Source organism: Colobus angolensis, unplaced genomic scaffold, assembly GCF_000951035.1.
Source record: "Colobus angolensis palliatus isolate OR3802 unplaced genomic scaffold, Cang.pa_1.0 Scaffold176, whole genome shotgun sequence".
In the NCBI taxonomy this organism is placed as follows: Eukaryota; Metazoa; Chordata; class Mammalia; order Primates; family Cercopithecidae; genus Colobus; species Colobus angolensis.
The window spans coordinates 4,120,234-4,148,101 of NW_012114888.1; the positions used below are offsets into that span (position 1 = coordinate 4,120,234).

The window sequence follows — 27,868 nt, forward strand, 5'->3', positions numbered from 1 at the left end:
ATCTTTGGTTAGGCAAGGATTTCTTAGATACAGCACTCAAAGCACAACCCAGAAGTGAACAAATGGAAAGATTGGACTTCATCAAAATGAGCAGTTGTGTTCTTCAAAAGACACTCTTAAGAGAATGAAAAGACAATCCAGAGACCGGGAGAAAACCTTTGCAAGGATAATGGACTGATAATGAAGTTATACCCAGAATATATTTTTAAAAACTCTCAGTGTTCAACAGTAAAAAAACAACCCGGTTGATAATGGGCAAAAGATTTGAACAGACGCTTCATCAAAGATTCTCAATAAAAGATGATCAATATTATTAATCATTAGGGCAATGTAAATTAATATCACAATATCACTTCACATGTACTAGGATAGCTATAATAAAAAAGACTGATAATAATAAGAGTTGGTAAGGATGTGAAGAAACCGGAACCCTCATACATCGATAGAATGTAAAATGGTACAGTCATGTGAGGAACAGGCCTAGGTCTCAGGTCTCAGCCATCACTCATCTAACCTGGGGAGATACTACAATGGTTTGGAGGACAAGAAAATAAAAACAAAAATCTGTTTGGAGGACAAGAAAAAAAAACAAAAAACGAAAACTGACATATCACTATATGCCCACCACTAATAGCTATAGTAAAAAAGATGGAAAATGCCAAATGTTGGCAAGTATGTGGAGCACTAGAACTCGCATACTGTGTTGCTGGGAGTGTACATTGGTACAACCACTTGAAAACTGGTTTTATAATATATAGCTGAACATATGGATACACTTAGGTACATACCTAACAGGAATACACACATATGTTCACCAATACACAGCAGAATTCCTAATAGCCCAAGCTGCAAACAACCCAAATGTCTACAAACAGTAGAATGGATAAATTATATTGCAGCATATTCACAGAATGGGATACAACATGACAATGAGAATGAATTATCTACAACTATATGCAACATATGGATGACTCTCACATACATAACGTGAATGACAGAAGACAGATGCCAAAGAGTATATTGCTCAATTATATGATATATAATTGTTTGGCTCAATTTATATAACATACAAAACAGGCAAAATGAATCTATGCTGTGAGAAGTCAGGATAGTGTATACCCTTGGGGGCTTGCCTGGAAGGGAAAGTGGGGAAGGCTTCTGGGGTGTGGTCATGTTCTGTTTCTTGATCTGAGTGTGTTCAGTTTTTGAGAATGCATTGAGTTGTATGTTTATGATATATGCATTTTCTATATACAGTTTAATAAAAATATTTTAAAATAAAATAAAAATACAATTGCATGCTAGAAAGTAAGTTCCTTTTTATGAGTATTGTAAAAAAAGTTTAAGGGAAAATGAGAAAGTGTCTATATATCAGTGTTAAAAAAGAGCAGTGATCTTTCTTGAGAAGTCTTCCAGTTATTCAACTATGATAAACTGTAATTATGTTTTAGAAAAACTAATTGCAATGCAACATGAATTTATCCCATAGCAGTCTACACAAAACTACCCTTAATGTGCATGTAGGAAATGAAATGAATATACCTTAACCAAATAGGAAGAAAAACAAAATATTAGGAAGTGAAACCCAATTTTTCAACCATTCTTTTTCAAACAGGGATCCCAAGGAAAGCAGGGGTGTTGGTAGGTGAGCCTGAAAATCTAGAGTGCTGTGGATCAGTTCCATTGTTGTAGGGTCAGTTACTGAGGGGATAAGGAATCTATGGCCTGCAGCTTATGCAAATAACAGCTTTGGGGAAACAGGTTAGAAGGCATGCATACCTCTTATAGGGTATGACTCACCTGCTCTCCCAGCAGGGAATTAATAATGAGACAACTACTACCTTTATATGTCTATATCATTCAATGACTATATTTCTGTAACACAGGCTAGAGCTAGGCCTAATTTCCCAATTCATAAAGTTATACCTTTAAATTTAAAAATTCTGTTGCACTTAAAATACACATACCATGAGGACTTCCCAAGGGAAGAGAAAAAACAGTTTTTCATGGGAATCTTTTCCATGTCTGAAGTGCCAGTGATCACAAAAACAGATATCTGCATTCCCAAGTAGATTTCCTGCCTTGATGTCAGTGCCCTGCCAGTGTTTGGACAATGAAAACTCTTCTCCCCAACCTAGAAATTTGAAAAAGTGTTTCCCAGTAGTGAGTACTTTTATGTCCCAGGATATGCTGAACTAATCAGTACTGAATTTAAAAAGTTCTTTATCCAAAAAGTGAAGCATAGGAGATGACAAGTCATCTCCTCGGGTCTTAATTCTACTATTTCCAGAGGTCTGTATGAATCATGTCACCAAACATGACTATGGCTCAAATGCTTTCTCTAAAGGCTCTTCCTATGCGTCGAATTGCATATACACTGTGATGATGCAGGAACTTGTCTTTCCAGTGGACTGAAGGATACTTGGCTCTGTTTGCCTTCAGTTCACTCAAGCCTCAGTCTCTCATATCCATTTCCCCCTGCACAACGATTGCAGCATCAGGCCTTCCTCGTACCTACTATTAGATACCTGATGCATACCCAGTTGTGATTTCCAGGTGAAGACTTTCTCAGTCACTGGCTTTATAGCGTTTTTCTCCACTATGCGTTTTCTGGTGTTTAATGAGATTCGATCTGTCAGTAAAGGCCTTCTGACATTCTGCACAAGCATAAGGTTTCTTTCCTGTATGAATTATCTGATGCATACTTAGTGTGGCTTTCTGGATGAAAGCTTTCCCACATTTACTACATTCATAGTGTCTTTCTCCAGTATGAGACTTCTGATGTATATTGAGGCGTGACTTCCAGGTGAAGGTTTTCCCGCAGTCACCACATTTATAGGGTTTCTCCCTAGTGTGGATTTTCTGATGCGTTATGAGATTTGATCGGTCAGTGAAGGCCTTCCCACATTCAGCACATATATTGGGCTTCTCACCTGTGTGGATTTTCTGATGCACACGGAGTTGTGACTTCTTAGTGAAGCATTTCCCACAGTCGCTGCATTCATAAGGCTTCTCTCCAGTATGGATTCTATGATGCGCAATGAAGTGTGATTTCTGGATAAAGGCCTTCCCGCATTCAGGACAAACGTAGGGTTTCTCTCCTGTATGGATTCTCTGATGCACGCTTAGTGTTGATTTCTGGATAAAGGCTTTCCCGCAGTCCTTGCATTCATAGTGTCTCTCTCCAATATGAGATTTCTGATGTATTTTGAGGCGTGACTTCCATATGAAGGCTTTCCCACAGCCACTGCACTTATAGGGTTTCTCTCCAGTGTGAGTTTTCTGGTGTTTAATGAGATTTGACTGGTCAGTAAAAGCCTTTCCACATTCAGCACACATATAGGGTTTCTCCCCAGTATGAGTTTTCTGATGTGTGGTGAGGTTTGTCCTGTGAGTGAAGACCTTTCCACATTCTGTACATATATAGGGTTTCTCTCCGGTGTGAATTCTTTGATGCACATGGAGTTGTGACTTCTTAGTGAAGGATTTCCCGCAGTCGCTGCATTCATATGGCTTTTCTCCAGTGTGAATTCTCTGATGTGTGTTGAAATGTGATTTCTGGATGAAGGCCTTCCCACAGTCAGTGCATACATAAGGTTTCTCTCCTGTGTGGATTCTCTGATGCATCCTGAGTGCTGATTTTCTTGTGAAAGCCTTCCCACATTCATTGCATTCATAGTGTTTCTCTCCGGTATGAGTTTTCTGATGTATACTGAGGTCTGAGTTCTGGGAGAAGCCTTTTCCACATTCACTGCATTCATAAGGTTTTTCTCCTGTATGAATTCTCAGATGTCTAAAGAGGTCTGATCTCTGGAAAAAGGCTTTTCCACATTCACTGCATTTGTAGGGTTTCTGCCCGGTATGAATTTTTTGATGTGTAATGAGGTTTGATTTGAGGGTAAAGACTTTCCCACATTGAGTACACAGATAGGGTTTTTCTGCTGTATAAACACTCAGATGTGCATCAACCTGGGGTTTCTGGGGGAAGACTTTGTTGCTCTTGTCACATTCACGGGACTTTTCTCCAGCATGAATTCTCTGATGCTCAAACAGATGTGACTTCTGAGTGAAGCCTGTTACACATTCAGTACACATATAAAGCTTCTCCTCAGGATGAATTTTCTGATGGTGGGTGAGAGCTTGTTTGTGGCTGAGATGTTTTTCATAGTGATCATGTTCACAGGAATTTGCTCCTGTCTTAGCATTCTCATTCTTAGTAGAGGAAGGGCTATGGGGGAAATTATTACCATTTCCAAAAATCTTGCCAAGGTTCTTTGTTGCACTGTTTCTATTATGATTATGTGAGTTTAAAGTGTGCTTCAAAACTGTGTCACAGTTACGGAGTCTTTTAATTGAAGGAACAAGCTTGGTAGTCACATGAATTATTTTTTCAATGTTTTTACGTTCATAGCCCCTCTCCTTAATCAATACTTTCACATGACTTAAAAGGTTATTCTGGTTTTCGTGATATCGCTCTAACTGGTCATTATCTTGCCACAGTGCTTCTAAAATAGAACACAATGACTCTTCTTCTATGGGTTGATCAAATCTCTCACAGTGGAAGAAAATTTCTCCAGGAATTCCCTGTTGCTGCATTTTCTCAATAGCCTCACCTAAAAAGAAAAAGAAAGAAATGAAAACGACACAAAGAACAATTAGCAGAGGCTAGAGAGGACATGTAGTTCAGACAAGATGAACACAGATAAACGGAAGAGCCCATAGAACAATACAGTAGCAATCATGTAGCAACACAATATTCTTATAGAACACTTAATAAATGCAAAACAACTATATACCATTTATGATGCACAGGGACTGTTACAAGTGCTTTACACGAAACAGCTCATTTAATTCTCACTAAACCCTATGAGGTAGCTACGATTATCAATTGTTTTACAATTGAGAAAACAGGCACAGAGAAGTCATGCAACTTGCTGAATATCGAATAGCTAAATAAGTGGGAGAGATGGGATTTGAACCCTCAGAGTCCAGTTCCCCTATGTAAGAGGCCTGGATTGTGAGTAGAGTAACCAGAAGAAACTGTAGCCTGTGAAGGGGAAGCCTGGCATGGAAGAAATATTTCAGAAGGTATGTTCTTAATACGTATCAGTTCCACCACTTTACTAAGCTCCCTGCTTCTTCTTGCTTTTCCCTCTATACCATTATGAGTGGAGCTCTTCAAATTTAATGTGAATTTGAACATTAAATCTATATGCCTCAAACACCAATTTCTTTATATCTATAGAAAAACCAGTTGCAATACGCCATCCTGACACAGACAAACAGTAAATAGTTATCTGCACTCCAACTCTATAACCAGCTGCAAGTTTCTTTTTTTCTTTTTTTGTTTTTTGAACTGGAGTCTCGTTCTGCAGCCCAGGCTGGAGTGTAGTGGTGCAATCTCGGCTCACTGTAACCTCCACCTCCCGGGTTCAAGCAGTTCTCCTGCCTCAGCCTCCCAGGTAGCTGGGATTACAGGTGCCTGCCACCACACCCAGCTAATTTTTGTAGTTTTAGTAGAGATGGGGTTTCACAATGTTGGCCAAGCTGGTCTTGAACTCCTGACCTCAAGTGATCTGCCCACCTCAGGCTCCCAAAGTGCTGGGATTACAGGTGTGAGTCACTGCACCGGCCCCAGGTGCAAGTTTCTATTGGTTCCAGGAATACATGCTTATAACAAGAAGTATAAAAGAGGAAAGGAAAAACCATCTGTGGCAGAATCTGCAGGCCCTCCCCTGAGATCTATTCTCCCCGTCTTTCACAGGAATAGAATGTGGCTGGAACTTACATCCACTGGCCTCGCTGTGTTCTCATCAATGGAATACGAGCAGAAGTGATATATGCTACTTGCAGGCCAGCCTTAAGACAGTGGGCAAATCTCCTTTATTTCCTCTTCCCTCTTCCCACTGGACTCCACAGTGACCCATCATTAACCAGGCAGGTGACAACGATGCCCCAGGAGATGCCAGAAGAGTGACTTACAACATGGTCCCTGAATGACCCATCAGGATTAGAGTTGACTTATTGAACTGGACCCATTCACCTCAGAATTATCACGTAGGGGAATATATACATCTATATTTAGCCTCTTGTTTTGTTCCTCCACGCATATCCAAAATGTGTTGTCTTTCTAAATATTAGTTCTAATTTTGGTATACTTCTAGGGAGCTTATGTTTGCTACGAATTTGTAAAGCAGACACTGTACCATTCATATTGATACTCAGTTTGGCACAGTTTTATAACAGAAAGGACAAATACACAAAGGGTGAGAGTGTTAACACTTCATGCAGTCATCTTCCCTTTCCAAATATAATGTATGTTCCTTTGAATTCCTCTGAGCAGACACTTGAACATTTCATCTGAAAGAGAAAAAATCTCCTCCTCTGCCTATATCCCCAAATTTAATAAATTCATTTACTAAATATTTTCTACATGCTCCACTTCAGAAAAGTGAAGAATAAGTGTGCTGGTTATCAATGTTTTGCCTCTCAGTTCCAAATTCACCCTTCCTTGCCTGCTCAACAAAAATGGATCTGGCCCCATTTACCCTGATGTGATTATCACACATTGTATGCCTGTATCAAAATATCCCATGCAGGCTGGGTGCGGTGGCTCTTGTCTGTAATCCTCAGCACTTTGGGAGGCCGAGGTGGGTGGATCACTTGAGGCCAGGAGTTTGAGACATGGAAAAACCCCATCTCTACTAAAGATACAAAAATTAGCTGGGCATGGTGGCATGTGTCTGTATTTCCAGCACTTTGGGAGGCCGAGGCGGGCAGATCACCTGAGGTCAGGAGTTTGAGACTAGCCTGGCCAACATGGCAAAATCCCATCTCTACTGAAAATACAAAAATTAGCCAGGCATGGTGGCATGCACCTGTAATCCCAGCTACTCAGGAGGCTGAGGCAGGATAATCACTTGAACCCAGGAGGTGGAGGCTGCAGTGAGCTGAGATTGCACCACTGCACTCCAGCCCGGGTGACAGAGTGAGACTCTTTCTCAAAAATGAAAAACTCCAAAACCCCCAAATATCCCATGTACTCCATAAATATATATACCTATGTACCCATAAAAATTAAAAATTTAAAAAGTGGATCTCAGCCTCTTTAAATATTTTTTTCTTCTGCCAGCTGGCATGATACTAAACTTTGTCAGTGTAAGATGCTAGAGAGACACTGCAGGAAGAGGGGGGTTTGCTTCCTGGTTCTAGGGTGCTCAGTCAGCAGGCTCATCCAGCAGGGGCAGCCTGTCCAGCACCAGGCTCATGTAGTGTGGGCATCTTTGCCAACACTTGGCTCCTGATGCACATGTAGTGTTCCCAGTACCCAGGGCTCGTGGTCTTCTCTAGAGCTCGGCTCCTGCAGTGTGGGTGACTTCTCCAGCACCCAGCTCCTGCAGCTCATATGGCTTCCCAAGCAACTAGTTCCTGCAGGCCCCTGCAGCACTGTACAGTCAGCAGCACCCAATGCACCCCAGTTTACTCTCAGATGATTTGTAGTAGAATAGCTCCAGTGAGTCACCCCCGTATCAACAGTTTTCTCGGGAATCCTAGAGGGCAGATTTCCAGCAAGTTCCACCAGGACAGCACCATAGCAAGTATTCTACCTGCCTCGAGCCATGGTTGTGCCCTCCCTACAAGGTCTGAATCTCATCCCTGGGAAGTAGGGAGCCTCTTCCTTGGGTACTCGCTCACAACCCTAGAAGAACCTGCTGTGCTTTCTATCTGCTATTCCTTTATTCTTCAGAGTTTCTTTTTTTGCTAGCAAATCCCTCATTATTCCAGTCCCACGGCTCACTGCAACCTCCACCTCCTGGGTTCAAGTGATTCTCCTGCTTCAGCCACCCGAGTAACTGGGATTACAGGTGTGGGCCACCACACCCAGCTAATTTTTGTATTTTTAGTAGCGATGGGGTTTCACCATGTTGGCCAGGCTGGTCTTCAACTCTTGACCTCAGGTGATCCACCTGCCTTGTCCTCCCAAAGTGCTGGGATTATAGGTGTGAGCCACCACACCTGGCTGCAAAGAATCTTTATGTTAACCATTCTCTGTTCCCATTAGTCTGTGGTTTCTCCCTCGGTAAGACCCTGAGTTATACTATAAGAAATAGGCTCTTCATGCATACATATTTCAAAACATCATGTTGCACATGATGAATACACGCAATTCTTTTTTGTCAAATTAATAGATTTTTCTATAAAAAGAAACAGGCTCTTTTTTCTTAAAATTTTTTTTTGAAATAGAGATGGAATCTTGTTGTGCTGCCCAGGCTGGTCTTGAACTCCTGGCCTCAAGTGATCCTCCTGCCTCAGCCTCCCAAAGTTCTGGGTTTACAGACATGAGCTACCACACTCAGCCTGAAATAGGCTCTTAATTCCGGAGACTTTCTGAAAACATAGAGGTAAAAGCCTCAGTTACCCTATATGCTAAAATCCTGTGATTTTTTCAGAATTCTTGTGGGATGGAGGATGAGAAAAAGGAAAGAGCCATATAGGCTGGAATAATTAAGAGCCATTTTGTGAGACAGGTGAGAACTGATCACAAGGTGGAAAATGTCTCATCTGAATAGAGCACAGAATAAACAGTCAGATTCAGGGAGGACTACTATCAGATATGGTCAACGTTAAGAAAATATTAAAAATGGAGTTGAGCAGAGGTTACAGAAAATATACAGATATGAGTTGAATTGGAAATATGTGGCCATGTTTTTTATCTCCTTGAAAGAAGAGTTTAATTGTCATATACTAGGTAATGGAGAACAGTTGTAGGTTTGTTTCATAATGCTCATGACAAGAGAAATAGAATGTTTTAGGTAAAGATATCTGTCATTAGCACTTAATACGAAGTAGTAAAAACAATGGAATCAGCAAATCAAATCAGGAATAGAATAACTGCAATTCAGGCAGCAGAAAATATGGAGCTGGCTGGGCGCGGTGGGTCACACCTATAATCCCAGCACTTTGGGAGGCCAAGGCAGGCAGAAACACTGAGGAAGCCAGAACCCTTGTACAGTGCAGCTAATCTGAGAATAATATGGCGGTACTCAGTCCTATTCTGGATGAGATACTCCATGATTAGGCGCAAATCCTCTCTTCTCTACACATCCCTGAGAAATTCTCACACCCTGTAAGGAAACATTTATGTAGAAGTTGATTGTAGAATTGTTTGTATTAGATGGGACTTGGACACAATGCTCAGCATCCATGACTAGGTGAGTGGTTAAGTATGATGTGGTGCTGGGGACATTGTGAAATACTACGTAGCAATTTAAAGAACAAACTCAGACAAACACACTAAAATATGGAGAGACCATAGGAATGAGTGGAAAAAAAAAGGAACAGAATTGAGAAACATAGTATAATATGTTTTACATATACTAAAAATACATACTTATAAACCAATACTTCAGGCTTTAAGAGAATATCACACAATTTCAAGGTTCAAACACAGTAGACCAGCTGCCCATGGGAGGAGGCATAAAGAATGGATATGGAGAACTGGAATAAAAGAAAAGACCTGGCCGGGCGCGGTGGTTCATGCCTGTAATCCCAGCACTTTGAGAGGCCGAGGCGGGCAGGTCACCTGAGGTTGGGAGTTCGAGATCAGCCTGACCAACATGGAGAAACCTCATCTCTACTAAAAATACAAAATTAGCTGGGCGTGGTGGCACATGCCTATAATCCCAGCTACTAGGGAGGCTGAGGCAGGAGAATCGCTTGAACCTGGGAGGCAGAGGTTGCGGTGAGATGAGATTGTGCCACTGCACTCCAGCCTGAGCAACAAGAGCAAAACTCCGTCTCAAAATAAATAAATAAATAAATAAATAAATAAAAATTAAAATTAAAATTAAAAGACCTGTAATCCCAGCAAAGACCTGTAATCCCAGCACTCTGGGAGGCCGAGTCAGGCAGATCACTTGAGCCCAGGAGTTCGAGACCAGCCTGGCCAACTTGGTGAAATCACGTCTCTACAAAAAATACAAAAATTAGCTGGGCATGGTGGCGTGTGCCTGTAGTCCCCACTACTTGGGAGGCTAAGGTGGGAGGATCACTTGAACCTGGGAGGTGGAGGTTGCATTGAGCCGAGATCATGTCACTGCACTTCAGCCCGGGCAACAGAAATTTTAAAACACTTGGATGTACAAGAAAAAACTAAGATGGGGGGCAGGGGTAGAGTAGGAAGAACAAAAAGGTACTAGATAAGACAGGGTGGTATGTGATACACAGTACAGAGACTAGAGACAGCTCTCTTGCCAAAAGGCCAATCAAAGAAGACAATAATGTGGCAAGGATCATACATGGAAATGGCATTTAGGTATTTGAGGGCTATTGTCAACTATCTCCAATTGACTCCAAAAGTTTAGAACTTTCAAGATGGGTTATCTTCAGAGGGTTTCAAAGGCATCAGGCTTTCCTAGGGAAAGTGAGACTGACTTCCATGTCCCTGTCTGTCTGGGTCACACCCACTCACCTGAACAGCTCTGATGTGGGGCTTCCCCTGCCAGCGTCCATGGCCCCTCTCCTTGCTCCAACTTGAAGGCGGTCTCTGACTTGGGAACTTGGTACCCTGTTAACAGGACATGATACATGACTGGGTCCAGCTGATTGGATTTCAGGGGCCTTTCACTGATACTTTCCCTTTGCTTTTCAGAAAAATAAACACATTTCACTGGGAACAGAGTAATAATCACAGAGGTGAAAAGGAACTGAATCCCAGACAAATCCAGGATGACAACATCACATAGTTTAGGTGTCGGGCAGCACTCAGCAGCCGAGAATGGAAATACCCTCACTAGCAGATGCATAGGGCAGCTATGCTTACCCACTGAGAGCAGGTGGCTGTAGTTCTCTAGTGTCACATCCCAGTACAGGCGTCTCTGGGCAGGATCCAAGTGCTGCCACTCCTCCCTGCTGAAGTCCACAGTCACATCCTCAAATGACACTGAAGCCTGTAACGACACAATCCTGTTCAAGGCAGCATGGTCAGCACTGGGGGATGGAAGAAGGTAGATAGCAAGCTGTTTTTAATGCTTTTTACCGTAATGTATCATGTAGGGTTTTCACTAAGTATCTAGTTTTGTATTTTATTTTGTGAGAGTTAAAAAACTTATTCAGGCCGGGCGCGGTGCCTCAAGCCTGTAATCCCAGCACTGTGGGAGGCCGAGACGGGAGGATCACAAGGTCAGGAGATTGAGACCATCCTGGCTAACACAGTGAAACCCCGTCTCTACTACAAAATACAAAAAACTAGCCAGGTGAGGTGGCGGGCGCCTGTAGTCCCAGCTCCTCGGGAGGCTGAGGCAGGAGAATGGCGTAAACCCGGGAGGCGGAGCTTGCAGTGAGCTGAGATCTGGCCACTGCACTCCAGCCTGGGTGACAGAGCAAGACTCTGTCTCAAAAAAAAAAAAAAAAACAAAAAAAACTTATTCAAGTATCTTGACATTTGTTGTATACTACATTCATTGGTTTATTCATTCATTCTCTCTTCAAAATGAGGATTTTAAATGAGCTCTCTTTAAGTCCTCTAGCTAACTTAAAAACAAGATACTGGCCGATTATGTGTCAGATGATGTTCTAGGCAATGGTGATAAAGAGTTGAGTAAAATATAAAGCAACTTAAAGACTTGGATAACCAACAGAAGAAGACACAAAGGGAGCTTTAGGAATTTGGAAGAAAAGTATAGGAGGTATAATGTTAGACTTCATAGAGACAGTGGGGCAAGAGTTATCTAGAAGGGAGAAGCATGAGCAAAAGTGTGGAGAAAGGGAAATAAAAAAATACATGGTGGATTCTGAGAACTGCAAGTAGTTCCATATAAAGGAAAGGAGTCTGTGTAGTATATTGAGAAGGTGACTATGAGGAAAATCCAGTAGAGATATACTAGCATCAGAACAAGGAACAAGTCTTTTTTTCTAATAGAGAATGGACTGCAATTTATATGCAGGAAAAGATATGATCGTAATTGTGTGATTTCAAACAGTATTCAACATGCATCACGCTGGGCACGGTGGCTCACTCCTGTAATTTCAGCACTTTGGGAGGCCAAGGCGGGTGGATCACCTGAGGTCAGGAGTTCGAGACCAGCATGACCAGTATGGTGAAGCCCCATCTCTACTAAAAATACAAAAGTTAGCTGGGCGTGGTGGCACACACCTGTAATCCCAGCTACTTGAGAGGCTGAGACAGGAGAATTGCTGAACCCGGAGGCAGAGGTTGCAGTGAGCTGAGATTGTACCACTGCACTTCAGCCTGGGTGACACAGAGTGAGACTCCTTCTTAAAAAAAAAAAAAAAAAGGATAGATCACGAGGAATGTTTGAAATGGGTGAGTCCAGATCGATCTGGAGACGCACTACAGAGTTTATGTGAGAGAATAAGACAATCCGGATTTAAGGCAGTAGTTGTCATGGGCAAGTAAAAGAAGGTGTTGGCGGGCGTGGTGGTTCATGCCTGTAATCCCAGCACTTTGGGAGGCTGAGGCAGGCAGATCACCTGAGGTCAGGAGTTCGAGACCAGCTTCGCCAACACGGCAGAACCCCCGTCTCTACCAAAAATACAAAAATTAGCCAGGCATGGTGGGTGTCTGTAATCTCAGCTACTCAGGAGGCTGAGGCAGGAGAATCACTTGAACTCAGGAGGCAGAGGTTGCAGTGAGCTGAGATCATGCCACTGCACTCCAGCCTGGGTGACAGAGTGAGACTCCATCTCAAAAACAAACAAACAAATAAACAAACAAAAAGAAGGTGTTGATACTGTGTTTTAAAGAGGTTGAATTATGGGAGTGAGAAAAAGACAGAATTCTAGGGCAATTCTCAGTTATTGGTTTTATACAACCATGCAGAGGGTGGTGTTACATACTGAGAGGGGCTAGTAGATTAGGAAGGGAGTAGAGAAGAGAATGAAACATAATGTTATATTTTGTCCATGTTGAAATAAAGGTGAAATAAAGAATGAAACATAATGTTACATTTTGTCCATGTTGAAATAAAACATGCAGGGAGTTATACAATAGGATGTTGGGCTAGAATAGAGGTAAGATCTGGGAGTTCTCATATAGAGCTGGGAAACAGATGAGATGGCCCAGGAAGGGCACACAGATAGAGAAGACACAAAAACCATCTCTTATAGACCATCTCTAAACCAAGCGTATTTAAGTCAGAAATCAGTAATAAGAAGAAACTTTTCAGAAATCATCATTTTAAAGTTTAAAAATACAGTTCAAAATAACTGATCATCTAAGAAGATACGCTAAATATCAATGTAATCAGTACATGTAAGAATTTATTGGATTAAGAAATGGTAACTAAAGTGGAAATTAGGGTCTTCAGTGCTTATATTACAAAAGAATAAAGTCCAAAATTCCATGCATTAAGCATTGAAATAAAGACGTTATAAAAATAACAATAGAGTAAAACCCAAAAGAAAGTCTTTAAAAAGCAGAAATCAATACATTCAATGCCATCCCAATTGAAATCACAACAGGATTTTTGTAAAATCTGACAAACCAATTCTAAAATTTCTGTGGAAATGCAAATGGCCAGGAATAGCCAAGGCATTTTCTTTAAAAAAAATTATTTTGTATCTTGTTTTCAGAGACATGGTCTCACTTTGTCACCCAGGCTAGGGTGCAGTGGCACAACCACAGCCCAATGCAGCCTCAACCACAGGCATACGCCACCATATCCTGCTTCTTTTTTTTTTTTTTTTTTTTTCTGTATTTTGTAGAGATGGGGGTCTCCCTAGGTTGCCTAGTCTGGTCTAGAACTCCCGGCCTCAAGTGATCCTCCTCCCTCAGCCTCCTAAAGCACTGGGATTGCAGGCGTGAGTCACTGTGCCCAGCCTGCCAAGACGCTCTTGAATAATTAAAGCAATGTGGGAGGACATACTTTACAAGACCTCAAGACTTACAAAGCAATGGAAATTTAAGACACTGTTGTCCTGGTGCTAGGATAGACAAATAATCCATTGCAACAGAATATAGAGTACGGGTCGGGTGCAGTGGCTCACGCCTGTAATTCTAGCACTTTGGGAGGCCGAGGCATGTGGATCACCTGAAGTCAGGAGTTGTTGACCAGCCTGGCCAACATGGAGAAATCTCTTCTCTACTAAAAATACAAAAATTAGCTGGGCATGGTGGCACGTGACTGCAGTCTCAGCTACTTGGGAGGCTGAAGCAGGAGGATTGCTAGAGTCCAGAATGCGGAGGTTGCAGTGAGCCGAGACCAGGCCACTGCACTCCAGCTTGGGCGACAGAGCGAGACTCAGTCTAAAAAAGAAAAAAAAGTCAATTCCAAGGCCAGGTGCTGTGGCTCATGCCTGTAATCCCAGCACTTTGGGAGGCCGAGGCAGGAGGATTGCTTGAGTCCAGATTTAAAACCAGTCTGGGCAATATGGCAAGACTCTGCCTCTACAAAAAAATAAAATATATAGCACATACATAAAAATTAGCTGAGTGGGGTGGCATGTGCCTGCAGTCTCAGATACTCAGGAGGCTAGGCGGGACGATCTCTTGAATCTGGAAGGTGGAGGCTGCAGTGAACCATGTTTGTGCCACTGTACTCCAGTCTGGGTGACTGAGTGAGATCCCATTTCAAAAATATATATAAATTCCAGATGTATTATAGACTTAAATGTGAAAGGCAAAAAGTATAAAGCCTTTAGAAGATAATACGGATGGCTATCTTCATGACCTTGAATTAGGAAAATAGTTCTCAAACATGAACCATGAAAATTGGTAAGTCTTTCTAAAACAAAGCTTAGAACTACTATTCATTTAAAAGACAGCATTAAAAGAGAACAAAGGGAAAGCCACAGAGTAGGAGAAGATATCTCCAACATACATTATCAACAAAAGGCTCAGAGCTAGAAGATGTAAAGAACTTGTACAAACCAGTAAGAAAACAAGAGACCACCTAGTAGAAAAATGGGTGAAGCATTCATTTTACAAAAGAGGAAATCCAAGGCTTTAATAAACATATAAAAAAAGATTTAATCTTCTTAGTAGCAAGGGAATACAAATTAAAACAATGGATACCACTACACAACCTCTAGAAAGTCTTAAATGAAAAAGACTGATAGTACCAAGTGTTGAAGAGAATATGGTGCAAGGAGAACTCTCATATTGCTGATGGAGGAGGTGGGAATTGCTACAATCATGCTGGGAAGTATTTTGGCCCTAAGTGGTAATGTTGAAGACATGCAAGCAATATGACACAGTGAGTCCACTCATGGAAATATATACACTTACATGGAATATATGCACATGTACAACAGGAGATGCATTCAAGAATATTTCTAGCAGCATTATTCAAAATATATATAATATTTCATGATAAAAAGGTTTAAAAACAGTGATTTAAAAATCAGTATTCAAAAAAATCAGTATTCAATATATGTACAGTATCTATTGTCTTTGTAAAAAAAAATTAAGGATATTTTCTTTTTCTTTTCTTCTTCTTTTTTTTTTTTTGAGACAGGGTCTTACTCTGCACCCAGGCTGCACTGCAGTAGCTTGATCTTGGTTCACTGCAACCTCCACCTCCTGGGTTCAAGTGATCCTCCTGCCTCAGCCTCCCCGGTAGCTGGGATTACAGGCACCCACCATTGTGCCTAACCAATTTTTGTATTTTTAGTAGAGACAGGGTTTCACTATGTTGGCCAGTCTGGTCTTGAACTCTTGACCTCAGGTGATCCACCCGGCTCGGCCTCCCAAAGTGCTGGGATTATAGGCTTGAGCCACCGCGCCTGGCCAGGATATTTTCTTTTTTTCCTTTTTTTTTTGTTTTTTGAGACGGAATCTCACCCTGTCACCCAGGCTGGAGTGCAGTGGTGCAGTCTTGGCTCACTGCAACCTCTGCCTCCTGGGTTCAAGCAATTCTCGTGCCTCAGCCTCCTGAGTAGCTGGGATTATACGCGCCTGCCACCATGCCTGGCTAATTTTGTATTTTTAGGAGAGATGGGGTTTCACCATGTTGGTCAGGCTTGTCTAGAATTCCTCGCCTCAAGTGATCTGCCCACTAGACTTCCGAAAGTTCTGCTATGACAGGTGTGAGCCACCATGCCTGGCCTCTTTTTTTATTTTTTTGAGACAGGATCTTGCTCTGTTGCCCAGACTGGAATGCAGTGGTACAATCACGGCTCACTGCAGCCTCAAACTCCTGGGCTCAAGGGATCCTTCCCGCTTCAGCCTCCTTAGTAGCTGAGACTCCAGGTGCATACCACCATGCCCAGCTAATTTTTAAATTTTATTTTTACTTTTTTGTAGAGATGGTGGGGGGGGGAGGATGTCTCACAGTGTTGCCCAGGCTGGCCTCCCTCCTGGGCTCAAGCGACCCTCTTGCCTCTTAAGTAGTTGGGATTACAGGCATGAGCCACAGCACCCGGGTGTAAAAACTTTTATTATATGCACTGGGAGCTGGTAGACAAAAAACCACCTCACCTGTCTCTCCCTCCCTGGAAGTCATGAAGGTCACATTAACAATGCCACATTCACATGCACAAACACCATGCCAGGCATCACAAGCATTGACAGATGCAATAGAAATACAGACAAGGTACACTGCCCTGTTTGGTCCCTTCCCCCACCAAAATAGAAGCTTTGGACTCCACCATGGCTGGGAAGGAATGTGTAGGGTGGTGAAAGAGGGCTCTGGAGAGATGTGGGGAGAAAGCTGATAACACAGACACACCCAGATTCCAGCCTCACCTGCCACATATGAAAAGGTGTTATTTTTCTGGGCAGTATCTACCATGGAGGATGGCGTGTGTCCCTACCACCACAAGGACTCCTACAAGGACTTCCTCATACTAGGTAAGGGCCCCCATCCCAGAGCCTCATGGCTCTCCAGCTAGTCATGCAGCAATGTCTCCATTCAGGGTCATCTCAGTCCCAGCACATTCTGCACCCTCACCCCTGGGGGTATACTCTGCTGCCAGGACTGGCTGCCGACTGCCCAGTCTGTCCCTGATCCCTTAGGCACCTGCTCTGTCCTACCCTGCAGCTGGCTGGGGGCTCAGGCCTCCTGCTTCGGGGCTGCTCTCACTCCTGCCTCAGGATACTTCTGTCACCTCCTGGTGTGATCTTGCCCTTTCACTCTGCCCCAGGCCTAGCAGAAGGGCTTCCAGGGCACATAGGAGCATGGCTGGAAGTAAGCCTGGGGCGAGGGACCCAGCTGCTCTGCAGGTTCCCCCTGGGCTGGGGGCGCCCTGGTCTTTGCAGGATAATTTTCTGGGTGGCCCTGGACCAACCCAGTTGTCCCCTCTTTCTTGCTTGCAGTTCTCAAGAATAACTGTAGAATGTGCTGGAAATGGAACATCCTGAGCTGTGGAGGGACTGGTCTAAACAGGAGAGAGAGCTGGGGGCTCTCCTGGAAACAGGATGTCCAGTGCTTTAGCCCTAAACGTTGGGTTGTCCTAGGGTATAAAACCCCACGCGGGCTGCTTTCTGGGATCCCTCAGCTGTGGCGCAAGTGGGGCACGCGCAGATGAGACTCCAGCTGTACCAAGCAGCTTTCATGAGCCTTGGGGGACCAGCTTGCAACGAATCGTAGGCTTCTGCTGTCCCTGGCTGCCTACCTGTACGTAATAAGCCTGCTCCATGTAACTTGTGTGCATGGGTGTTTCTGTCTCATGGGACGTAGACAAGCTGGTAGCCAGTACGCAGAGACCCTGCTTCGGTCTTTGTGAAAAAAACATGAAGGATATTTTCTTTATTTTTTTTAATTTTTTGAGACACGGTCTTGCTCTGTTGCCCAGGCTGAAGGGCAGTGGTGCAATCATGGCTCACTGCAGCCTCAAACTCCTGGGCTCAAGGGATCCTTCTGGCCTCAGCCTCCTGAATAGCTGAGACTACAGGTGCACCCCACCATGCCCAGCTAATTTTTAAATTATATTTTTACTTTTACTCCTCCCTGTCCATCTGAGTGTTTCCCGTTCCCCGGGACTGTTCTCTGTGGCCCTGCAACTGTTCTTCCCCCCTTCTGGCTTTCCCCGCTTCCCTTGTTGCTTCCTGTACAGCTGTTTTCTGCCTGCCCAGATCTGTCCCTGCTCCCTCTGCTGGTTCTTGTTCCCTCTGACTTTTCCTTGGTCCCTCTCTTTCCTATTCCCTCTAAATGCCTCTTGTTCCTTCTGAGTACCCCCGTTCTTTTATTGCTTTCTTTGACTCTACCTGGATCCCTCTAACTATTCATGCCTCCTGTTTCCTGTTCTGACTGCCCTGTGCTCCCTTTGTTGTCCCTCCAGCTGATCCTTGTTCTGTGGCACCATTCTGATTGTGTGCTAGTCTACCTGACTGTTCCCTGGTCCCTAAGGGCCTTTCTTGTTCCTTCCAGCTGTTCCTGGCTCACACAGACTGACTGCTGTTGGATTCTGCTGACTAATCTCTAGTTTCCTGATTCTTCCTTGTCCTTGGACAGTTCCTTGAGTACATTTCTTTCTTTCCATTCTTTCCTTCCCTTCTTCCTCCCTTCCTCTTTCTGAGACGGGGCGTCACTCTGCCACGCAGGCTGGAGTACAGTGGCACAATCATGGCTCACCAGCCTCCACCACCCGGGCTCAGATGATCCTCCCACCTCAGTACCACCCTACCTGGCTAGTTTTTTTTTGATACATATATATCTTTGTAGACATGGGGTTTCACCATGTTGCCCAGGCTGGTCTTGAACTCCTGGCCTCAAACAATCCTCCCGCTTTGGCCTCCCAAAGTGTTGGGATTACCACCGTGCCTGGCCATTGAATACATTTCTACTATGCTCTCCCGCGATGTTCACCCATCTGGTCCGTGGACCACACTTTGAGCAGTACCTAACTAGCTAGCTTACGCCCTTACCCATTAAAACACACTACTGCGTGTTCTATGCCACAGCTGGATTCTGTACTTGCACTGCCTCCATTACTCACATTACATTTAACTATTGGCTGGTTCCTCTGATTGCTTCCTGGGTAGGGTGGCCAAGTGTCTCAGTTTGCCCAGGAATGTTCCTGTTTTAGCACTGGAAGTCCCATGTCCCCTCAGTCACAGGCAAACCAGAATGGTCCTGGGAACTCTGGCTGTTTCCCAGTCTCTCCAACTGTGCCTTCACGCCAGTAACTACTGCATGGGCCCTCGGGCTGTTAACTCGCTTCAGTTACACCATTCCTTCTGGTTCTCCTCTGGTCTCTCTAGCTGGCCACTGGTCAATCAGGCTGCTACCCCACACTGGATACATGTTTAATGCTCACTTGACCTGTTCCCTATTCCTCTGGTTACTTCCCAGGGCCTCTGGTGGACCCTCAGCCCCAAGCACATTTTGGCTGCTCCCTCTGGCTGTCCCCCAGCCTCAGTGACCGTTCCTTGCTCCAGGTGTTCCACAGTACTCTAGGCCATTCTGCAGCTTCAGAGGCTCTTCTCTCATCTTTCCACCTGTTCCATGGACTCTGTCCCTTCCCTGATCCCTCTGCCCATTCTACAGCCTCAGCAATTGTCTCCTGGTTCCTCTGGCTGCAGCCCATTCTCTGGGTCATATTTCCCATTTCTTGTTCCCTGGTATCTCTGTCTTTTGCCTATACCCTCAAGCTCTCTTCTAAACCAAGGAACTGCTTCCTGGTTCCTCGGGAAGTTGCTTGTCCCTCAGGCTCATACCCAGTTCCTTGGATATGTTTGCTTTTTCCATTTTATCTGATTCTTCTGCTTCCTCACCCCTCTGGATACTGACTGCCCCATCTGGCTGCTTTCTGGTTCCTCTGTTTCCTGGTACCTCCTCCTATTTCATGATCCTTCTCACTGTTCTTTAACCCTCGGCTCTTCCCTGCTCCCCAGTGATCACCACTTCTCCAGCCTCAGCAACTGTTTCTTGGTCTCTGGCTCCAGCGTCTGACTCATGTCCTGTTTGTTTCATTATTCTTCCACCTGTATCCTGGACCCGTTGGCTATTCTTCATCTCTAGTAAGTGCACCATGGTCCCTGTTCCTTATTCCCTTGTGGCTCCCTCCAGCCCTCTTTACCTTACCGATCCCTCTGCTTATTCTCCATCTTCAGCCACCGTTTCTTGGTACAACTGGCTGCTCCTCAAACCCTGGGGACATTTTTATTGGTTCCTAGGTATCTCTGCCTATACCCTGCTCCCTGATGTTTAATGAAAAAACCAAGACCCTAACCAATAAATAAGTCAATAAATAATATTCCCCCCAGGGTCTCGGTCATTTCCATCTCTTCTTGAGGTGGGTCAGAGATCTGTGGTTAGGAAGGAAGACATGAATGGAGAAATGTGCCTTCCAGAATCATTCTTCTAGAAATCCCCACTGTTGGCTGGGCAAGAGGCCATGTGCAGGAGTGGGGAGGACCACATTGTCATGGCCCTAATCTGTGGGTCCGTGACTGACACGACTGAGCAGAGCTTAGACAAGGTGGAAGTGTACTACTGTCAAGCATTGATTCACTTGCTATTTAATGCCCCTATACCTTTGACTGAAAAATATAATTTCAATGACTTGGCAGAAAGATGTATTTATTTATTTACTTATTTATTTATTTTGAGACAGAGTCTCACTCTGTCACCCAGGCTGGAGTGCAATGGTGTGATCTTGGCTCACTGTAGCCTCAACCTCCTGGGCTCAAGTGATTCTCTCACCTCAGTCTCCCAAGTACATGGGACTACAGGTGCACACCACCACACCCGGCTAATTTTTGTATTTTTGTTGAGACAGAGTCTTACTATATTGCCCAGGCTGGTCTCAAACTCCTGAGCTCAAGCGATCTGCCTGCCTTGGCCTCCCAAAATGCTGGGATTACAGGCATGAGCCACCATGCCCAGCTGGCAGAAAGATTTAAATGTAGGAATTTTATCATAGTAGTTTAATCACAATAGAAAACCTGAAATACCCTAAATGCACATTATTAGTGGACTGGTTGTGGGGGGATGGGGAGACACTGGTCAAAGTATACAAAGTTTTTGTTAGAGGGAGTAAGTTTTTGAGATCTATTGCAGTTTGGTGGCTAGTTTGGTGGCTAGTTAATTAATGAAATAACATTAATAATGATGTAATGTTATTTCAAAACTGCAAAGAGAGCAGATTTTTTTTTTTTTTTTTTGAGACGGAGTCTCGCTCTGTCGCCCAGGCTGGAGTGCAGTGGCACAATCTCGGCTCACTGCAAGCTCCGCCTCCTGGGTTCATGGCATTCTCCTGCCTCAGCCTCCTGAGTAGCTGGGACTACAGGCACCCACCACCACGCCCGGCTAATTTTTTTTGTATTTTTAGTAGAGACGGGGTTTCACCGTGTTCGCCAGGATGGTCTTGATCTCCTGACCTCGTGATCCACCCGCCTCGGCCTCCCAAAGTGCTGGGATTACAGGTGTGAGCCACCTTGCCCGGTGGAGAGCAGATTTTAAATGTTCACATCACAAAAGAAATAAGTCTTTGAAGTAATGGATATGTTAATTAGGTTGATTTAAATATTCTACAATGTATACAAATATCAAAACATCACATTGTACCCCATAAATATACACAATTATTATTCATTAATTAAAAATAAAATTTGTGGGGCATGGTGGTGACTCACGCCTGTAATCTCAGCACTCTGGGAGGCCAAGGCAGGAAGATTACTTGACCCCAGGAGCTTGAGACCAGCTGGGTGTGGTGCCATGTGCCTGTAGTCCCAGCTACTTGGGAGGCTACAGTGGGAGGATCGCCTGAGCCCAGGAGGTTGAGGCTGCAGTGAGCTGAGGCTGCAACACTGCACTCTAGCCTGGGCAACAGAGGGAGACTGCCTCAGAGGGAAAAAAGTTAAAATAAATAAATAAAATTTTAAAAATAGCAAACTGGCTAAATTATGGACATCATAAGTGTATGAAGAAAAATACTTGCTGCCTAGCAAATCATGTTAAACTGCCCAGTTAAAAATGAGGTAACCAAAGAGTATCATTCTGTTTTAAAACTTTAGCTATATATGTGTATGTGTACAGTATGCATGCACACTCAGGCCCCACACGCATACTCACACACATGCACACATGCACACACAAAGGAAAAAACCACTGAAAGGAAATACAGCTAAATGTTAACACTGGTTAGCTTTGGGTAATGTTGGAACGACAAGTAATTTTTTAGTTTCTTCTATTTGCTAAACTATACTTTCTAATATTTTATTATGAAGTTATAAAATGACCAAAAAAAAATATTTAAAAGTTTAATGTTATCCTAATGACCACATGACCCTGAGCCCCTGAGACAATGAACCCTTCCAGAGTTAACAGCATCCACAGGCAGGTCTGAAAGGAGGGAGCTGTCGGGCAGGGTCTGGCTCGCTCATGGTCCTCCTCGGCTTACAGAATCTCAATGGGAACTCTATCTGAACGGGAGCTCTGAGCAGGAAACTTAATCTCAGCTGTAGTGCGGTGAGGGTGGAAGACACAGTCAGGAGACCTGACTCCAGTCTAGTGGTGTCACCGCCAACCTGAGAGGCCTGGGCGAGTCATGTGTCTTCTGGGGCATTTTATTCATCTTTTATTCTGTTTTTGAGACGGAGTCTCACTCTGTCACTCAGGCTGGAGTGCAGTGGTGTGATCTCAGCTCACTGCAACCTCTACCTCCCAGGTTCAAGCGATTCTCCTGCCTCAGCCTCCCAAGTAGCTGGGATTACAGGCATGCGCCACCAAGCTCAGCTAACTTTTTGTATTTTTAGTAGAGACGAGAGTTCGCCATGTTGGTCAGGCTGGTCTTGAACTCCTGACCTCAAGCAATCCACCCGTCTCAGCCTCCCAAGGCTGCTGGGATTATAGGCATGAGCCACTGTGCCTGGCCATTTTATTCATCTTTGAAAGGAAGAGGGAGAGCCAAAAGGGCCCGAGAGACCATGGTGGCCCTACTACCCTGCCAGTCTCTAAGTTCCAAAGAAAAAGGATTTTTCTCTACCTAAATCAGGATAGAGGAGAAATTGCCAGATCCCCAGAGACCTGGGGGAAGGGGGCACTGGTGGGGATCAGCTGACGTCTGTAAAGAGCCGATGGAGAGGGAAGGGTTGGTGCTGGGGTGGGGGATGGAGTCTCCCTGGCTATGGATAGTGGCTGCTTCCACCTGGACCTCACCCTCATTTGCCCTGCAGGGAGCTGCCCCCACTCCCTAGGTTGTGGGGCTCACCCTCCACATCCTCCCTCTCCTCTAGTGTAATCAGCCACATTACCCTGTCCACTGAAACACGTGGGGCTCTGGATGTGGCCGCATCAGTCAAGTGGTGCTCACTCTCAGTGGGAGGACCCTGATCTGTCTCCAGGGCAGCAGGTCCGGAATCTGCAGCTTCCCCTGACTCACCTGCTCCTGCCCTGAGGCCCTGGGGACAGGTCAGGGTATCTCCTCACTGAATGAATTCTTGCCTCCGGGGTCCTCTCCCTCCTCACCTCACATGAGCTGCCACGTCCCTCTGCAGCCACGACCGGGGACCATGGGGAAGAGTCCCCATTAGCTGCCATGTTCACGCTGGGCCTCAGCCCTCAGGCTCTCCTGCTGACAACCCCACTCTTTCCCAAGCTGGAAGCTGAGCTGGCATCTGTGGACTCAACCGGAGCTGCCGGGGCGAGGCAAGCAGGAGTCAGAAGGAAGATCCTGCAGTTTCCACTAAGGAGCCTGGCCCCCAGACTCTGCAGAGGCTCCAAGAAACCCTGGAAAGACAGTGTCCACATGGTCATCACTCCACGTTCACCCATAAATATTTTCTGGTGGTGCCCAGGGGAAGCTCACTGTGCTGGATGCTGCAGAAGAGAAAAGTTCGGTAAAACCCACACCAAGTATTAAAGCAAAACATGGGGAAAATTCACAAGATCTGGTGTAAAATGAATGAGCATTTGTATTCAAGCTCTTCTATGTTCTAGCTAGAATCTGAGGAAGTCATTTTATGTGAAGTTTCTTCATCTTAAACAAGATGAAAATACTTATCTCATAGGGTTGTTAGAATTAAATGAAATGATGCTTCTACGCACACCTACTTGGTACCTGGAACATGCTCAACTCATTTTAAATAGTGCTATTATTACAAGGTGCAAGGCATGTTTTATTAGGTACCTCATTTAATTTTCACAGTCATCCTGTGGACTAGGCATTACTATTATTACTAATCCCATTTACCATCAGATAGAGCTGTTCAGAAATATTAAGAAATTTACCCCAAGATCACTCAGATGAGGGGGAAGGACAAGGATTCAAACTCAGGTATGCCTGGCTCCAAAGCATACTTTCTTAACTATTGAGCCATTTGGTACTCTATTCAAGGCAGAATCACAATAAACAACGTGGTTCCTGCTACCTTCAAAGTGCTCTGGCTGAGCACTGACCATGCCACTTGAGCATAAACTGAGCTTCTGTGTAATTCAGTGTACATTCTGTGCAAAGAACAGAGCCCACCCTCTTCTGTCAAAGATAAAAACTCAAACTTGTCCCTTCTCTTCTGCAATTCCCATCAGGCCCTGAAAACCAGCAGGTCTGCACAGGCTCCTAAATCCCTATAGCCCACATTGCTTGACAAAAACTGTGTACCAAATGGTGTCATCAACTGGTTTCCACAGGCTCCTCAAGTTATCACCAACCCAGGCAGCACATCATCAATAGGATCAATGACTCCCATAAAACCCTCAGTAATAGAAGTTCCAGTTCATCACATAGCAACTCACACAGTACGATAATAACCAATGTCCATAGGTCCCAATCCAGGACTGCGACAGGACCCCCAAAACTGACTTGTAATCCCTGTGAATCCCAGACTTGCAATCATTCACCACCTTAGCACCCCAATCAATAAACTCTCATGGACTGAATCGATGACCTCAGATACTGACATTTCCAACACTTCCAGGCAGAACCAACATGTCATTTACAATGAAAAGGGATCACAGTGGCACTAGATGTATTTGCAAAAACAGAGGCCATGTTAGAAGAAAACTCTACAAATTATTGCGAGAGTAGGTCTGAGATCCAAGAATTCTAAACCCACCCTAGCTAGATACCATTCTATTGTCAGAGCAAAAGAAAGACAATTTTAGACATAAAAGCATTTCTAGCATTTTATGCCAATATTCCAATCTCAGGAGAACACTCAAGGGAATAGTCTAAACAATGGTAAACGGAATAGAAACAAAAACCCTCAAAATAGGAAAGCAGTTTTGAGATAGGATTCTTGCAATTGATATGTAATTACATCTGGATAAAGAAAAACAACGTAATTGGGCATCTGTAGTAAATAAGGCTGTTACTATTAACTATGTGGAAATTTAAAAATTCCCTGGTGGGGTGCGGTGGCTCACACCTGTAATTCCAGCACTTTGGGAGGCCAAGGCGACAGGATCATGAAGTCAGGAGATCAAGACCATCCTGGCTAACACTGTGAAACATTAAAAATACAAAAAATTAGCCGGGCGTGGTGGCATGCACCTGTAGTCCCAGCTACTTGGGAGGCTGAGGCAGGAGAATCACTTGAACCCAGGAGGCGGAGGTTGCAGTGAGCCGAGATCATGCCACTGCACTCCAGTCTGGGTGACAGAGAGAGACTGTCTCAAAAAAACACAAACAAACAAACAAAAAAATTCCCTGGGAAAATTTACTGAACAAAATGAGGAGAAGGCAAATTACAAATTTCCATGGGCAGATATCGGTACAATATTATTCGAATTTAGTAATATAGAAAATACATACAATCATATTTGTAAGGAAGGTAAAGGCAACTACTAACAGAAATTCATTAAAAAAAAATCAAAATTCCAAACAATCAAAACTCAAAAGTAATAAAAACCTAAAAGGGGATTAAGCGAAACATGAATGAGGCCAGGTGCAGTGGCTCACACCTGTAATCCCAGCACTTTGGGAGGCCGAGGCGGGCGAATCACGAGGTCAGGAGTTTGAGACCAGCCTGGCCAACATGGTGAAACCCTGTCTCTACTAAAAATACAAAAATTAGCTGGGTGTGGTGGTGCATGCCTATAATCCCACCTACTCAGGGGGTTGAAGCAGGGGAATTGCTTGAGCCCAGGAGGTTGAGGTTGCAGTGAGCCGAGATCTTGCCACTGCACTCCAGCCTGGGTGACAGAGCGAGACTCCATCTCAAAAAAAAAAAAAAAAAGAGAAACATGACCAGCCAGGCACAGTGGCTCACACTTGTAATCCCAGCACTTTGGGAGGCCAAGGCGGGCGGATCACCTGAGGTCAGGAGTTTGACACCAGCCTGGCCAATATGGTGAAACCCTATCTCTACTAAAAACACATAAATTAGCCGGGCGTGGTGGCAGGCGCCTGTATTCCCAGCTACTTGGGAGGCTAAGGCATGAGAATCGCTTGAACCCAGGAGGCAGAGGTTGCAGTGAGCCGAGATCATGCCATTGTACTCCGGCCTGGGGGGACACAGTGAGACTCTGTTTAAAAAAAAAAAAAAAAAAAAAAAAGCAAACGAAAGATAATAGGAGAAAAAAAGGAAAAAAATAATAGGAGGCATAAAATCAAATATGTTAAAACAAAATGATGAAGATGTGAAACGAAGCACTTGATAGAAATACACCATATCATTGATCATTCTTTCCTTTATGGTTGGCATGCATTATGTCTTGTTAGGAACCTTCGCCTATCTCAGGGTCATGTAAAAGTTTTATCATTTTAGCTTTCACATTTAGACCCACAGTCCATCTGGGAAGGATTTTAGCGTGTGGTATATGTTAGAGTCAAGATTCATTTCTTTCATATGGAAGCAAGATAATCCAGAACCATTTATTGAAAAGCCTACCCATGGCCAGGCACAGTGGCTCATGTCTGTAATCCCAACACTTTGGGAGACCGAGGTGGGCGGATCACCTGAGCTCAGGAGTTCGAGGTCAGCCTGGCCAATATGGCGAAACCCTATCTCTACTAAAAATATAAAAATTAGTCAGGTGTGGTGGCAGACACCTATAATCGCAGCTACTCGGGAGGCTGAGGCAGGAGAATCGCTTGAACCTGGGAGATGGGGGTTACAGTGAGCTGAGATCTCACCACTGTACTCCAGCCTGGGGGGATAGAGTGAGACTCTGTCCCCAAAAAAGAAAAAAAAAGAAGACTATCCTTTCTCCATTGCTCTGTAGTGTCTCCTTGTGATCATATATGTGGGGGCCATTCCTGAACTCTGTATTTTCATTGGTTTATTTGTCTATTCTTGGACCAGTGTTATAGTCTTAATTAATGTGCTTTATATTAAGTTCTGATAAAGGATACCTAAATTGGACTACATTAAAATTAAGGACTTCTGTTAATCAGAAGATAAAATTAAAAATGTAAAGGCAAATGCTACAGTGGGAGAAGGTAACTGTAATACCTGTATTTGACAAATGATTAATATCTCAAATATATCAAGAATGTCTAGAAATCACTAAGAGCCACAGAAAAAGGGCAAAAGGAACAGGCATTTCACAAAGAAAATATCCAAATAGCAAACAAGCTTATAAAAAGATGCTCGACTTCACCAGTTAACAAGGAAATAGAAGTTAAACTACAATAAGATAATCCTCCACATAATCCTCCATATCTACAATAAGATAATCCCACCAGAAATTGCCAAAATGAAAAAGATGGGAAATAAACAAGAGCGGGCAAGGATGTGGAGCAGCCAAAACTCAGATTGCTTGTTAGGAGTATAAACTAGTACATAAACTTTGAAAACGTGTTTGGTAGTCTCTATTAATGGTGAATACATGCAATATCCTATGACCCTGCTGTTTGACTCCAGTTCTCTCTCACTCAAGAGAAACGCAAATATATGTTTACTAAAAGAGATGATAATGTTCATGGTAGCTTTATTCAAAACTAAAAATTATGTAAATGCCCATCAACATCAGAATGGATAGACAAGCTGTGTTATATTTATACAAGGAAATGCTATACAGCA

General features: G+C 43.9%; 1 protein-coding gene across 1 annotated transcript in view; it reads right to left on the minus strand.

Annotated features, from left to right (window-relative positions):
- Window positions 1-287: 287 nt before the first annotated feature.
- The window catches only part of ZNF41 (zinc finger protein 41), a 34,859-nt gene continuing 7,278 nt past the window's right edge, over window positions 288-27,868 (minus strand). The window contains exons 2-6 of the mRNA XM_011938711.1: window positions 23,287-23,723; window positions 10,823-10,989; window positions 10,472-10,567; window positions 598-4,613; window positions 288-564 (exon numbers count right to left, since the gene is read on the minus strand). Of these exons, the coding sequence (XP_011794101.1) occupies window positions 2,569-4,613; window positions 10,472-10,567; window positions 10,823-10,989; window positions 23,287-23,444 (2,466 nt within the window). The 5' untranslated portion in view covers window positions 23,445-23,723 and the 3' untranslated portion in view covers window positions 288-564; window positions 598-2,568. The remainder of the gene's footprint in view (window positions 565-597; window positions 4,614-10,471; window positions 10,568-10,822; window positions 10,990-23,286; window positions 23,724-27,868) is intronic.